The sequence below is a fragment of the Crocodylus porosus genome, unplaced genomic scaffold, assembly GCF_001723895.1.
Source record: "Crocodylus porosus isolate Cpor-Errol unplaced genomic scaffold, CroPor_comp1, whole genome shotgun sequence".
Taxonomy (NCBI): Eukaryota; Metazoa; Chordata; order Crocodylia; family Crocodylidae; genus Crocodylus; species Crocodylus porosus.
The window spans coordinates 85,502,044-85,517,347 of NW_017728943.1; the positions used below are offsets into that span (position 1 = coordinate 85,502,044).

General features: G+C 42.2%; 1 protein-coding gene across 1 annotated transcript in view; it reads right to left on the minus strand.

Moving 5' to 3' along the window:
* Positions 1-15,304, minus strand: part of CRIM1 (cysteine rich transmembrane BMP regulator 1) — a gene marked incomplete at its 5' end in the record, with an annotated part of 383,203 nt that extends 367,899 nt beyond the window's left edge. Inside the window, one exon of the mRNA XM_019548604.1 lies at positions 15,019-15,304. Coding sequence (XP_019404149.1) covers positions 15,019-15,304 — 286 coding nt within the window. The remainder of the gene's footprint in view (positions 1-15,018) is intronic.

The window sequence follows — 15,304 nt, forward strand, 5'->3', positions numbered from 1 at the left end:
CAGGGAGAGAGAGGCACATAATTAAGAGACCCAGAGAAATGGCTGGAGGATGTCAAAGACTAGAGCCACTGCTGCCAGCTCTTCCTCTGCTTGCACCTGTGATGCGTCTGTCCAGACAGGACTGCTCACCACTGAGGCTTCCACCCAGGTCCTCACTTGGTGCTGTGGAGACTGCAGCTTGCAGGTTTCTTCCAGTGATAGCCAGGTGGGGGAGTGCCTGCAATGTGAGTGGCGTCTCCTAGTGGTGTGCCCCTCAGGGAGCAAGCAAGAGAGCTACAGGAGAAAATGCCGCCACAAGGACTTCATTGATTTGATGTTGGAGGAAACCTCTAGGACTGCAGAGGAAGGAGTGCCAGAGGGACGTGCTAGAGAAGGGAAAGGACATGGCCTCCCAGGAAGGTGAAAGCTGGAAACTTGTGACCTCTGGCAGCAAGTAGAAGTTTTCATCTCCACCTGAAGCAGTTTGCAGAAGAACAGATATAGTCTTAGCAACAGAGCAGGAGGAGCATTTTCCATTGGTGGAAGAGTCTAAGTCAGGAATCCACAAGTTTGGGAGGATCAAGACAACTGCTCCCCGCCCCCTACCCCCCCCCCAAGAGAAAACAACAGGTGGCAATAGATGGAGACTAAGCTTTGCAGGGGACTGAGGCATCCATCTGCCAGCCTGACCCATCTCAGGACGTCTGCTGCTTGTCCAAAGCCCGTATCTGAGATGTCACAGAAGGAATACCAAGACTTATCTGGTCCACTGATTCTTACACCATGTTGCTTATCCATGAGGGAACAAATGATACTGTCAGGGGTGACTCTGAACAGATCAAAAATGACTACAAGCTCTGGGTGCAAGGGACAGGGGCTCAGGTGGTCTTCTCCTCAATCCCTCCAGTCAAGAGGAAGGGCCTGGGCAAGATTGGACATATCCTGCAGATTAATGCATGGATGTGTAGATAGTGTTGCCAGCAGGGCTTTGGATTCTTCAACCATGGGATGTTGTTCCAAAGAAAAGGACTGCTAAGAGACAGGATCCACCTGATGAAGAGAGGGAAGAGCATCTTCACAGACAGGCTTGGTAAGGGCTTTAAACTAGGCTCACCAGGGGATGAAGACAAGCCCTTAGGTTAAGTGGGGAATCTCCTGGAAGAAACACAAGCAGGAGGGGGCAATAGAGGAAGCCTTTTCATTCTTCCTGAGAAAACAGGGCAATCTGCTAGTTACCTCAGGTGTCTGTACATGAATGCACGGAGCCCAGGAAATAAACAGGAGGAACGGAATGCCCTTGTACACAGTCACAGAACTATTACATGACTGGAATAACAGAGAATTGGTGGGATAGCTTGCATGACTGGAGTACTGCCATGGATAGGCTTAAACTGCTCAGGGAGGACAGGCAAGGAAAGAGCTGGGCTTTATATAACAGATGCAAGCTCCACTATGAAACTTGGAGACAGGCCTGTTGAAAGTCTGGGTTAGAGTCAGAAGGAAAAGGAACAAGAGTCACATCATGGTGGGTGTCTGCTATCATCTACCAGACCAAGAGGAAGTGGTAGATGAGGCTTTCTTCAAACAGCTAGCACAAGTTTCCCAGTCACAGGCCCTGGTTCTCATGGGGGACTTCAAGCACCATGATATCAGCTAGGAGGGCAATACAGCAGTGCACTGACAATCCAGGAAGTTTTTGGAGAGTGCTAGGGACAACTTCCTGATACAAGTGTTCGAGAGGCCAACTAGGGGCTCTTCTTGACCTGCTGCTCACAAACAGGAAAGAACTGGTGGGAAAACATACAAGTGGATGGCAACTTTGGCTGTAATGACCACGAGATGATCAAGTTCAGGATCACAAGGAAAGGAAAGAAGGAGAGCAGCAGAGTAAGAACCCTGGACTTCAGAAAAGCCATTTTTAACTCACTTAGGGAACTGATGGGCAGTACCCCTGGGAAGCTACTCTGAGGGGAAAAGTAGTCCTGGAGTGCTAGTTGTGCTTTAAAGAAGCCTCACTGAGGGCACAGGAGCAAGCCATCCTGATGCACAGGAAGACTAGCAAGTAAGGAAGATCAGCTTGGCTTAGCAGTAAACCCTTCAGTGAGCTAAAACTCAAAAAGGAAGCCTATAAGAAGTGGAATCTTGGATAAACAACTAGGGAGGAGTATAAAAGTATTGCTTAGGCACACAGGGATGGAATCAGGAAAGCCAAAGTACAACTGGAGTTGCTGCTAGCAAGGGACATGGAGGTTAACAAGAAGGGTTTCCACAAGTTTATCAGCAGCAAGAGGAAGACCAGGAAAAGTGTGGGTCCCGTACTGAATGGGGGAGGCAACCTAGTGAGAGATGATGTGGAAAAGGCCAAAGTACTCAATGCCTTTTTTACTGTGGTCTTCACAGGCAGGGTCAGCTCCCAGACTACTGCACCAGGCACCACAGTTTGGGGAGGAGGTGAGCAGCCAACAGTGGTGAAAGAATAGGTTAGGGACTATTTAGGAAAGCTGGATGTGTACATGTCCATGGGGCCAAATCCAAGTAACCCAAAGGTACAGAGAAAGGTCGTCAATGCAACTGCAGAACCACTGGCCATTATCTTTGCAAACACGTGGTGGTTGGGAGAAGTCCCAGACTATTGGAAGAAGGCAAATATAGTGCCCATCTTTAAGAAAGGGAAGAAGAAAGATCCAGGAAACCACACACTCATCAGCCTCACCTCAGTCTCTGGAAAAGTCATGGAGCAGATCCTCAAGGAATCCATTTGTGAGCATTTGGCAGAAAAGAAGGTGATTCAGAACAGTCAGCATGGATTCACTAAAAGCAAGTCATGCCTAACCAATATGATTGCTTTCTAAGACAAGATGACTGGCTCTGTGGATGAGGGGAGAGCAGTAGACACAACACTTTCACAAGGCTTTTGATACAGTCTCCCACAACATTCTCACCAGCAAGGGAAGTTTACGTTACATACTAGGAAAAACTCTGCCTAGAAGGGTAGTAAAGTGCTGGAACAGGCTACCCACAGAGGTGGTGGAATCTCCTTCCTTGGAGGTTTTCAACACCCGGCTAGACAAAACCTTGTCTAGGATGAGCTAGTTTTGGAATGGTTCTGCTTTGAGCAGGGTGTTGAACTAGATGACTTCCTGAGGTCCCTTCCAACCCTAATTTTCTATGACTTAAATCAAGCAGCATAGAAAATATGCTTCTACCAGCAACCCGTTGAAGCTACAGGCATCTCCAAGTAGCAACAAGTATACCAGCTTTAGGGAGTGGGAAGCAGAAAAGGCTTATACTTGCCACAGTTGTACACTTCACAAGTACAGTCAGTCCAACAGAGAATAGCCACCCATGTAAAACTCCACATGTAAATAACACATCACAAGTATCTAGGAGCCTGAACTGCTTCTGGGTCTTTTGTACTTGATAAGGGGAGGAGGGACTAGTCACCCCCTCCAGGTGATCTGGCAGTCTGCTCTGTAAAGCTCCTCAGAAAGACTAGGCTCAGGAGCCTTCTAGGAAACAGCAGCTCTTAGAACTGAAGGCAACTGCTTGAATTAAATTCAAGAGATACTGTGATGTTATGGAGAGTTAGAGAAAGCCACAACAATGTGTTTGGATTTCTTTAAGTAGAAAAAAATACATGGGGGAAAAGTAGCACACACACACATACACAATAACAAATTATTACAGCTCACTACACATTCTGTTCTTCCGAGTAAGTGACATGCAGATAAATAGAAAAACAGTTCTTGAATTCTTGTGCTAGGTGTTCAGCTACCAAAGATAGATTACTGCAGTGAAACAGCAAGGGCAAAATTTGATCTGCAAAACTTGAGTTTTTTTCTCCTTCACATTCTCCTAATTCATCTTCCATTGCATTATCTTAATACAGCACAAATTATTTTAGTGAATGTAATAGTGAAATTGAAGCCATTTTCATTTCCACATGGTCCAATAACAAGTTTTGCTACTTCATCTGTTTCAGGATGAAGAACTTTGTAAGTCTTCAGACATTCAAAAGTGATATTAAGAGTTTTTGGATAAAATGACTAGGTATTTATGTCAGTAATACACCATTCGATATTAATTGAAAAATTTTGAAAAAAAAAAAGCACACAAATATGGAGTCCAATTTACAAAGTTTTGAATAGGAAGCAGCTTGCAGGAAATCTTCTGCTTCAACATGCAGAAGATGTGAATGAGTTGATGTTCTTATTACAAAAGTTCCTCACATATCCTTAGTCTAATGGATGGAGACATATTCACAATGAAGATGTTATCAACTTCAGGTTAAATAAGTCCAAAAACAGTTTTACTTATTCCAATGAACTGAGCATCACCATACAGCCTGACATACTGCTTACCAATTTAAGTGTCATCAGTGAGACTGGCCCACTAAAAGTTCTTCTCATTGCGACTGACAATGCTGCCAATATAAAAGAGCTGCTTCAGTTTTGTTGATGAGTAGTCACACCCATATTATAGATGGGCTGCCTATATGACAACTCTTCTTTCATGATCTTGATGGTATGAGGCTCTCTCATCACATGCATCAAAACTAAAAAGCACTGTCAAGTTTTTTGGGTTTTTTTTAAAAAAGGTAGCCACAGCCATATTTCAACATCACTTCATACAGAATTCACCTGCATCCACACTGAGCAAGCCTTACTCAATAATCATCCTCTTCATTCCGTTTCTCAAAGATCTTCAAAGATGGAAGAAAGCATTTAACTCAGCTGCTGCTGAAGGAAGTAGCCAGGTACTGCCTCCAAATAATCCACACTGATATTGACGATAAAGTCTTTTGGCTGCAAAAATCCATAATTATTTCTCTGTTTGTGCCTGTCACTCAGTTCATTCAGAATATGGAGAATGATAGTTCTACACTGTCTGATGCATTTCTTAATAATCAGGAACTCGTTCTGAACATTTGGAAGAATACTGAGAAAAGTCCACTAACAAAAAAAAGAGAGAGCGAGATAGAGAGAAAATAATATGGGAGCAGGAGATGGGGAAGAATATCAGATGATCATTCCTGCACATAATCCTGCCTACCTTCTTGATTCATGTTTCCAAGGCCATGACCTTTTGATGATGAATTTGATTCAGCTTGCAGCTTTACAATAGCTGTTGCAAATTTCGAAGGATATAAAAAACAAACAACTTGGCAAAGGTAGCAAATTATAAAGCAAGCAGCAGTCATAAAGCAGTTATAAAGCCCAGTCAGTCATAAAACAATGTAGAGTTCAGCTGCTGGGAGTGCAACAGAGCAACTTTTTCCATGGTGGAAAGGGTTGTGTTCGTGCAGACTAGCTGCAGCAACATTACTTTAACTTCCAAGAACTATGGTGTGTACAGAACAACTGACTAGCTTAGGGAAAATCATCTACACATCCCCACTCCCTCACCGGAAATAGACTGAAGACTTTCACTGCTGGGAAGCTGGTGAACGTGCATCACAAATTGAGATTAAAAAATAAAATGTAAAGATGAAGGAGTTAACATTCAGATGAAGGAGATACTGATGAGGATGATGCAATTAAAGTAGTAAAAACTGATCAAAATATAAAAGATGCTTGAAGGAGTTTGTGTCCCACTACTTAGCATAACTGCACTTAAGAAAAATAAACCACCACCTTTTGTTGTGTTTATTTGTTTTTTTAATTGCCATGCCCATTTTATTTTTGTTTAATTTTTTTATTTTGTAACGGTTTGGGCTGACCCCGAGTTTCCAGAATAAAACAAGGCAAACTCTTCAGTGTTGAATATTGTTCACATTTATACTTATTTAACAGTGTTAGTTATAATAATTCATTACAGTTTTTGAGAATTGTATTTCACCATTTCACTTTTGGTAATTAATGATCAAAATTAAAAAGAATCTCTTTTTACTGTTCAAATAAACTAATAAAATACTTTATTCTCATTTGACAATATTTGGGAGGTCAACTGACCAAGTATTTTTTTTGACTGGTCAAATACCCAGTGTTATTCTAGGTCTTCCTCCAGTTGTGTCTAGGGGTCTTATTATTTGGGTATGCAGCTAGCCTTCAGTCATAGGGACAATAAGATAATTGTATTTGGTACAGATAGACCGTTGCAATAATTTGCTGGAAGAGTTGATTTGCTTATTTCCAGATTGGGTGGGCTGGGGAATGATGGCTGTATTCCATCTGTATACCTGCATAGGATCCTTCTGTTGATGAAGTGATGGCAAACAGCATTTCAGAAAAGGCCCAAAAATGATGAGGAGATTCAAACTTGTCAGCAGCTACCAGGCTGTGTGCTTGCACCTAAGCTGCTTTTTGCTGTTTCAAGGAATCAAATCTGGGCCTGAAAATTCTTCAGGGTAGCCACATACAAGCTGGGGGAGAATCCAAGACTACAGAAGCAGAACCAGGGACCAGGAACCTAAGCATCTACAAGAAGGAAGCAAGCTGGGGGGCCTGACATCCAGAAACTGTGGTCAAGGCTATGCCAGAGACCAGGAGCTGGGAAATCCAGGGACAGCAAGACAGGAAGAGAAGCCAGATTAGAGCAGCATCTTGAAAAGAAGTGGTTAGTGTGGACTGAGAACGGACTCAAGAACCAGGGCTAGAAATGTAGAGGATGAGGAAGCCACTTCAGAAGAGATGCACTGTTTAGCCAGAACATACCTAGCTGTCTATGACCGTACCCCAGGGGTGGGCAAAATGCAGTCTGGGAGACGGATGTGGCCTGCCAGGCCATTCTATCCAGCCAGCAGGACCCCTAAAAAATTTAGAAAATTAATATTTATCTGCCCCCGCTCCCTATCATGCGGCCCTTGATGACTTGCCAAAACTCAGTAATAAACCCTCTGCCCAAAATAATCGCCCACCCCTGCCGTAGCCTCTCCAAGGACAGCATAAATAAGTGGCCTTTTTCAGTCACAGAAAGAGCCAGCTAAGACTGTGCTAACTGGTCTCCCCACCCACCAGGAAAGCTATACCACTTAACAGCTAGGGACAGACTCTACACAAACTGGTTTAAGTGATCAGAAACTTGTTTAAACCTGTAACAGACCAGATGTTGAATGTAGCATCAGACTTATGCTACCGATTTGGGTCAAACCAGTTTATGCAATATCTGTCCCAGACCCTTTGCTGGTTTAAGATAAACCAGACACCCCCAGCATCCTCTCTGGGCTGGGTGGGGCTCCCTGCTCCACCACAGAGCTGGCCCCTCTCCTCTGCTCCTTGGCTGGAGCTCTGGCAGAGACTTGCAGACACAGCAGGGTCTGCCTGGCTTCCCCCCCCCCCCCCCCCCATCCTCACTACTCAAGCAGGAATCCTTCCCTCCCATCTCCCACAGCACAGACCCCAGCCCCACAAACCCTAGGCACTTAGTATGCTAGCTAATGCTGAGTGGTGTCTGCGTGTGTGTATCTCTCTCTTTCCAATTTCCCTGGGACAGGCAGACAGAACAGTGACCACTGAGGGCATTTTGGAGCTAATCAACAGGTCAGTCAGTAACCTGTTTAAGAAGAGTTTGAAGTAATGGAAAGAGCCTATTGTTGCTGATGAGGTGATAATCACTGTTATCAGCCCCTGCTGGCTTGCTTGCCTGTCAGTTTGCTGCAGACAGGATAAAGAAGGAGGGAGACAGAGACTGAAAAGCTCCATATCATCAACAGATGCATGCACTGCACACACACCCTTGCCTCAGTGGTAGCAGAGGGCTGGGGTCTGGCAACACTCCTGCCCCTTGAGCAGCCAGCAGGGAAAAGCCTGGGATCATGCAGGCAGACCTCCCTAATAAGAGGTCCTCCAGGGGCCTGGCTATGCCCCACCTCAGCTCAGTACCGTGCAAGGGAAAGGAGGGTTGCTTTAGCGCCCCCCGCCGGCTTCTACCCTGAGCTACTGTAGACTTGTGCCTGAATTTCCTCAGTCCATACAGAATGTCTGTCCAGTCACAAACCAGTTCAGCCTAGCCAAGTTAGACTATCCTTCAAAGATCGAATCAATTCAAGCTGAGACTTTTTGAATGTCTGTCCCTAGCCATCAAGTCTAAAGCTACAGTTCTTGCTGGAGGGCAACTGCCATAGTAAACAACTGCTCTGAAGGATAAGAGCTATTTATTTCAGTGTTAACTCCAAGGACTACAGTCTACGAGAACATTTTGCCAGCTAAAATGGATGCAATTCCCCCATGTGGACAATCATATTCTGGACTAAGTGACCACGTAAGAAGTTCTGTACATTGCTGGATAACAACTTGCAATATACATCTATACCGGTTTAAAATTCACAACCCAGTATACAAGCCTAGGGATCAACATTCACTATTTTACATATGGGGAATACACCAAAAGAGAACTAATCATGTTATAATTTTCCTTAGCTACCTGGAGCTGTGTTCAACAGCATTCCAAGGAGCAGCAGCATTGTGAAAGCATTCCCAGTGGCCATGTAAAAAGAATGTTAACAATAAGGGATTTGAGTGTTTAGATACAAAGCATTTAAGTAATTAAAGAACACCGAATTTTTTAAATTTATGTTGTTCAGAGAAAGATTCTGAGAGCCTACAAGCTACCCACATTTTTTTCAATTCACATAGGCACTGAATTACTATTTGGTGCTGATAATACATAAGAGAAAGACAAAATCAGTTTCATTGTTGACCGCTACATGAAGTACCCTGTAGAACTTCTTTTCTCCCATTTCTGATTTCAGCTATACAATCCCCTCTATACATAATGCTCCCCCCTCTCCATATCTTGGTAGGAAGATAAGCAGACAGCCCCAACAAGACATAGACAGGAAAAAGAAAAAACTTTCTAAAGGAATTGCATTGCACAACAGCCTACACTCATCTCAGTACACAGGTTTTGTTTATGCCCCAAAGTCATCCACTTATAAGATAAAGAGTAACATTTTCAAAAGGTATTTGGGACATGGTCATGCTAAAAGCAAATTGAACCAAATCATTTTACAAACAGGAACAAAAGTCTTCAATGAACTAGAAGTTTTCATAAGTTTTACCAAACACTAGGCAGAATTTGGTATCAAAACCTACAGACAATTAATGTAAATAAATCTGGAAAAATATTAACAACAGTCCTCAGAAGCAAAAATGCCTTTGCTTTCTCGAGAAAAAAGGGGACAAGAACACCGTTCTAATTTAGGTTTTCTTCAGTCTTAATGAGATCTTGTAACAACAGCTTTTATAATTTCATTTCCTTTTCTAAAAGGTTTCAGATTGTTTAATAGGTGCCAAACTATTTGTTCTGAGAAAGTGAATTTAGTTGTGTTTATGCTTCTCTGTATGTAAGTTTTGTACATTTCTATTTTTTCTCCTCCAAAAAGTAGTTAAAATCTTCATATGAACCCAGGAGATTTTTGTTTCTAAGGCAAGGTACACTGTTTCCCCAACAGCCAAACTAACCAGTGACTAGCAGTAACTTGTGCCAGTAGAAAGATGCAAATACATCCTTTAGCACACAAAGAACACGAGTGCTGTGGCAATATAGCAAATTTCCACAGTCTTCCTAAGTAATGTACCAGAAGTATATCGTAATTTACATAAATATGTATTATCCAGTTAGCTAAATGGAAGTTCCTCCTAATCCCAATAAGGACCCTCTTCTTTGAAGTTAGGTACAAAGCAGACAAGGCTCAGACACTATAGACTAGTTTTAAAAAAGGCTAGAGAGCTATCTGCAGCTTAAGAAAAGGAAAACCCATACAAGTTAAAATTAATATATCAGTTTAAAATGTTCAATACATGGAATTCAAAGATAAATTATTAACTGTAATGGAAACTCTAAGTTAGGAGTTTGAATGCCACACTGATGGGAAATGCTACATTTTGCACTACATCACATCACTACAATTCATCATTTTTGCTGCAATGTCTTGCTAGGCAATATTGCCACACTTACCCAGCTTGAACATATTCTTAGAAAAAAAACAAGATACAAAAGACAACTAATAACCTACTTCAAGGCCCAAAACAAGTTAGTGTTCTCATTACAGGGTTAAAAACCAAAGCAGTTATAACTCCAAATTGTAATTACTACTTTGTATGCTGCTGCTGCCATGAAGGTGAATGGCAAGGTTTAAGCTACTTTTAAGTAGCTAAAAAAAATGGTCCTCACCCAGCAGGCAAAACTGGTATGCAATATGTAACAACCATAATACAGTCCCCAGCCAAATTTGGAGGATTCCTCTGCATATGGAGCATCTTTGAGTCAGCCACATACCCAGACAGCAAATATATTCCTTCTAAAGCAAGCCAGGTTGACGGCAATAGGGAATGAGAAGCCATACAACAAACAGGTCAGCAGTGAGCGCTTTGCCAAAATGCTTGTGTGCTTTAACTCTGAACAGTAGGAACCACTCACCTCCAAATATAAAAAGGTGAACCTTGTACCCAAGACTACAAAGAAGTTGTCTTTTTCAGTATGAATACCTGTTTATTAGGAACTCGGATTCACTTTATTTCTTATCACTTGTTACATCACAAGCATTTTCAAGTGTAGAGAGTTTTAGAACTTCTAACATGAGGATATAAAATAAAAGGCCAACTTATAAAGGCTGAGGTGACTGATTTTGTGAACCCATTATAAATGTATACACCAAGAAAAATAAGCACCTGGAACACCAGAGTCTTGAGATAAGTATAGGGCACCCACAATAAGCAAGTAGGTCAGTTGTAGTTGCACATGTCCAACATCACTGAAGGAAAAATTCTCTCACCAACCCATAGATTTAATGGTTAGCTTTCAAATAACTTTTAGAAAATCCATAAACGCACTCATAGGAATGTATATAAATAAAAACTGTCCTAAAAAACAAAACCATACTATTACATACAACACCCCACCCCACCCCTCAGAAGAAGTGTAAAACAACATGTGATAGATGTTACTTACATAGAAGTTAAGGCATCATTCAAGACATTCAGATACTGTGATGACAACAGTGGTATAAGAATCTAAAAAGAATACTGTGGTTTTAAGGAGTTTTCCAAAATTGACTAAGACAGTTTTAAAACATTATGTACACACTATATTTTTAAAATATTAAATTTCTAATATTAGATTAATTTTGTATAATTTCCTATGCAACTGCAACACAAGTATGATGTTATATTGAAGATTCAGTAGTCAACTTTTTATAAAACTGCTTATACAAACAGCTCATTCCTTTAGATACTATAAAAGTTAGTACCTGTTCTCAGTAAGTTAGTTAATTAGTGTCATCTAAAAGTAGCAAAAGGAAATAGTAAGATTTTTTAATTTGTCACAGCATTTTCCCCTATTCAGATCTGCTTTACACTGAAAATTAGCCAAAATTTTACTTGCACCTATCAACTTAAGTATTTTAAATTAATAATTTGTTTTGATATTGAATCACTTATACACAATGGAAAATCTCTGCACCAAAATGAATACACGAGTTCTAGCAAAAATTTTCCAGTCTTCTCTACTAGGCCTTGTCTTACTAGAGAGAAATGAAACTGACAAGTGCTTTAGGTTTCACACGTTGGCAAGCTATATCAGGTTGCTTTGTCTTCAGTAATATTTTACCTAAATTTATATGTCATGCATTGCCAAAGACTAGCAAAGAACATTCTGAGCACTAGCAGAGTCCAGAAACTAAAATCCCCATGGAACTTTCACCTGAATCACTGGAATGCTTCAGCAAGCAATCCCATTTGGAATAAAACTGAGCACAAATTAACCCCAATGCTGGAATAGTTTAAAATCTCCTGATTAACTATTAACAATCATGTAGTTTCCTCCAATCTTACACACTTACTTTGTCACAATGCATGCATCATGTAGCTTCCAGTGCTCGTAGTACAACTCAAAAACTGTATAACAATGTAACTATTGTTTATCCATGATATAATATCACTATATGACCCAGTCTGAATCCACCTACTCTTTTCCAGAGTATGATTTTTTTAAAATGGCAGAGTGGTGATCTCCATCTAAAATAAAATAAGAGCAAAAAAAAGGTACCTAGAAGTAGCAGATGCTACTCTAACATTAATCACTGATCTAGCACAAATTCTGACAGAGGAATACATTTGTCAAGTTATCAGTGATACTAATGGTTGCATTGTCTTCTTGCCTGCAGAAGGAAAAAACTGCATATGAATTCGTCCACTGGCAAAGTCCCTACAAAATTGCTTATTCTCTAAAAAAAAAAAAAAACCAAGAACATCAAATTCATGTTTTTGGGCTTGGCAAACATAAACCTAAGTAACTGTAGTTGCACCAGGCACAAATATCATCAGTCTCTAAAGGTAACTGTAGAATCCAGAAATCACAAGTTTTTCTGTAACCAAAAGCGTTTGTGTTGAAGCTGGCTTTGAACTAAAGCGTTTGTGAAGTCTTAAAATTAAAAGGGAAAAAAGAAAAAAAAATCTACACTTACAACTGTGACCAGTAGGGGTCATTTCAGTGTAAAGATTGCAGTGAAAAACACATTCAAAAGGGGGGAAAAAAACCTAAAAAGAGTAAGACTACATCAATTTCTATTCATACAGGTCTGAATGTTGTTTCCTTGGCTTGTTGGTGAATAAAACTGATAACTGAGTAAATTCAACAATTCCCTGAACTGCAACAAATAATATGCAGAGAGAAACTCCTCTTCAACATGGCATAGTATTAACAGCTAGCGATAAATCAAACAAACAAACCTGTCACACTTCTATCTGCAAGTTAAATAAAACTGTCTTAACCTGGGGAAGGCAAGGGGGGATTGTAATCTAATTCTAGCTGGTACGTATGTACACATGAAACATTAAGAGTTCTCCTGCTCCTTTACTCCCAATAAGAAACAGAGGAGGAACTTGTGCTCAACAGTTTAATTGCTCTAGGATGAGATAATTATAAGTAAGAATCCTAACAAAAGAAGTGTTTAACCCAATACTATATCCTCAATGCAGCAATCTCTCAACTGCTTCTTTCATTTAAGATCCCCAGAAGTAAATCCCTAAATAGTCTCCTTCACAACTGCTAAACTGTCTGCTTCATGACTATGTTCCAGTCACAGAACGCTAATTGAAATATGATCTTGCCTGTGGATGCTTCATACTATTTTCAATAATAGTCTATGGGATGTGTTATTAGTTAAAATCAAGTAACATTCAGGCTGCATCACTGCAAAAGAATGAGATGTTCCTGAACTGCCAGAGAAGTCCGTATTGTGATACAGTAAGAGAACTGGAATGTCAAGACATTTAACTGCCATATGCTTTCACTGTTCCACTCCATTTTTACAGGAACAGTTTAAAATATGTTCAGACTTTAAACAAGAACAGAAACCATCATTCAAGCAACAGAAAACTTAAAATCATCACTCACTATATACTTTTAATGTGCTGAATACACACGTTCCTGTTAAGTCCACCTCTACATAAAAGACGAATGAGAAGTAAAACAAACAAAAAACTCCAAACAAAATGAAAACAAACCAAACAAAAAGAAAAGAACCAAGACTCTTGCAGAAGTCAGCTCAAGTCTGTTCTTACTAAACTATTATTACTAAAACATAGAGCATCCACTTGCAGTTCATTACATTGTCGTCACTGAAATCACAAGTGGGAGAAACTTGACCAGAAAGCTGTTTAACATAGGACTGACCAACTGCCTACTTATTTCTATACTGATCATTTGTGGCTACTTGAAGTTAAGTTATTTTGGTATCTGGTACTAGTTTATAAGTTTACCAAGCAAAGATATTTAGACGGTTCTCAGTTTTGGCAGGGGGGAGCTCTTTTAAAAGACATACAAGACACTTTTTGGACTACTGCCGCCTCCTCAAGAGATTTCTGGACCCTGTACTGCCCTCTACCTCTCAGCCCAGTAAGAGCCTCTCTACTATTCCTTTCCAGAATTGTCCAAGCTCACCCCCCCCCAAAAAAGCCTCCATATACAATTATGTATTTTCCACATAAAACTCCCAGTAATTTATAATCTCTCAACAGTGCTGCACCCCACCCCCTTGCCTTTCAGCTTTCCCTTGCTCAGCTCTTTGGTATGCGACCAAGGTACGCAGCAACTCTTTCCTGCCAGAGTCATCAAGTGAGCTCTGGGAGGAAAACAGCCCTGCGTGTCTCGACTAAGGAGCCACCTCCACCCCGTATGGAGGAGGCGGGAAGTATGAGCAGAGCCTCGGCCACAGGGATTCCCCTCCTCTGGTAGCGGGGGTAGAGGAGGAAAAACTTGGGGGGAGGGGGCAGGTGTAAAAATAATAATTTTAAAAAAAGAAAAAAAAAATCAGTGTCTTGCCACACATCAGCTGCTTGGAGGGGTGGGGGATAAAAAAAAAAATCCATGCCTTGTCATATATTAGCTATTTGTGGTGTAAAAAAAGAAGAAAGAAATCCTGTCTTCATAGTTTCATAGTTGTTAGCAGATAGGAAGGGACCTTACAGATCATCTATTTGGAAGGGGAGGGGGTTAAGAAAATTTGTGTCTTGTACATATTGGCTGCTTGGAGGACAGTTAAAAAAAAAAAATCTGTCTTCATAGTTTCGTAGTTGTTAGGGGCTGGAAGGGACCTTACAGACCATCTACTGCTTGGAGTGGGGGGTGAAAAAAAATCCACATCTTCAGTTTCATAGCTGTTAGGGGCTGGAAGGGACCTTACAGATCACTGGGTCTCGTCACACATCGGGTGCTTGGAGGGGGGTAAAAAATAAATCAGTGTCTTACTACATATGGGGTGGTTGTAAAAAAATAAATCCGTGTCTTGTCACACGCATCGGAGGAGGAGGGGGGAGGCATGAAGTGACAGGAAGAGGAAGGGAAAAAAGTTTGCAACCCGTGCCCGCCCTTTGTGTTCCCTGACGGGGAAGGAATCCGGAATCGGCATCACGCGCGGGGTCTTGATCCCGCTGCTCGAGGGGGGCCTCGCAGCTCCCAGCCCGCGGCTCCGCCGGGGGCTGCGCCAAGGGCGGGCGGGCAGACCTCACCCGCGGCCCCCACGACAGGCAGGGAGGAGAGCCGTGCCCGGGGCAGGCTCCAGCTGCGCGGGAACCCCCCCGCTCCCGGGCCCGGCGTTACCTTCGCAGACGCCCACTTCGTACTCGGTGATGGAGTCGCCGTTGAGCGGCGGGCGAATGACACAGCGCAGCCCGCGGTCGCAGGCGCCGTGAAGCCCGTAGACGCCGCCGCACGTCTCGTTGCGCTGCCGGGCGCACATGAAGCAGCAGCCGCAGATGCCCAGCACGATGCTGCCGGCGCAGCTCCGCGGCTCCTCGCACTTGGACTCGTCGCACGGCAGGCACACCAGCGCCCGCGCGCCCGGGCCGCCCAGCGCCAGCAGCGGCAGCAGCAGCAGCAACAGCCG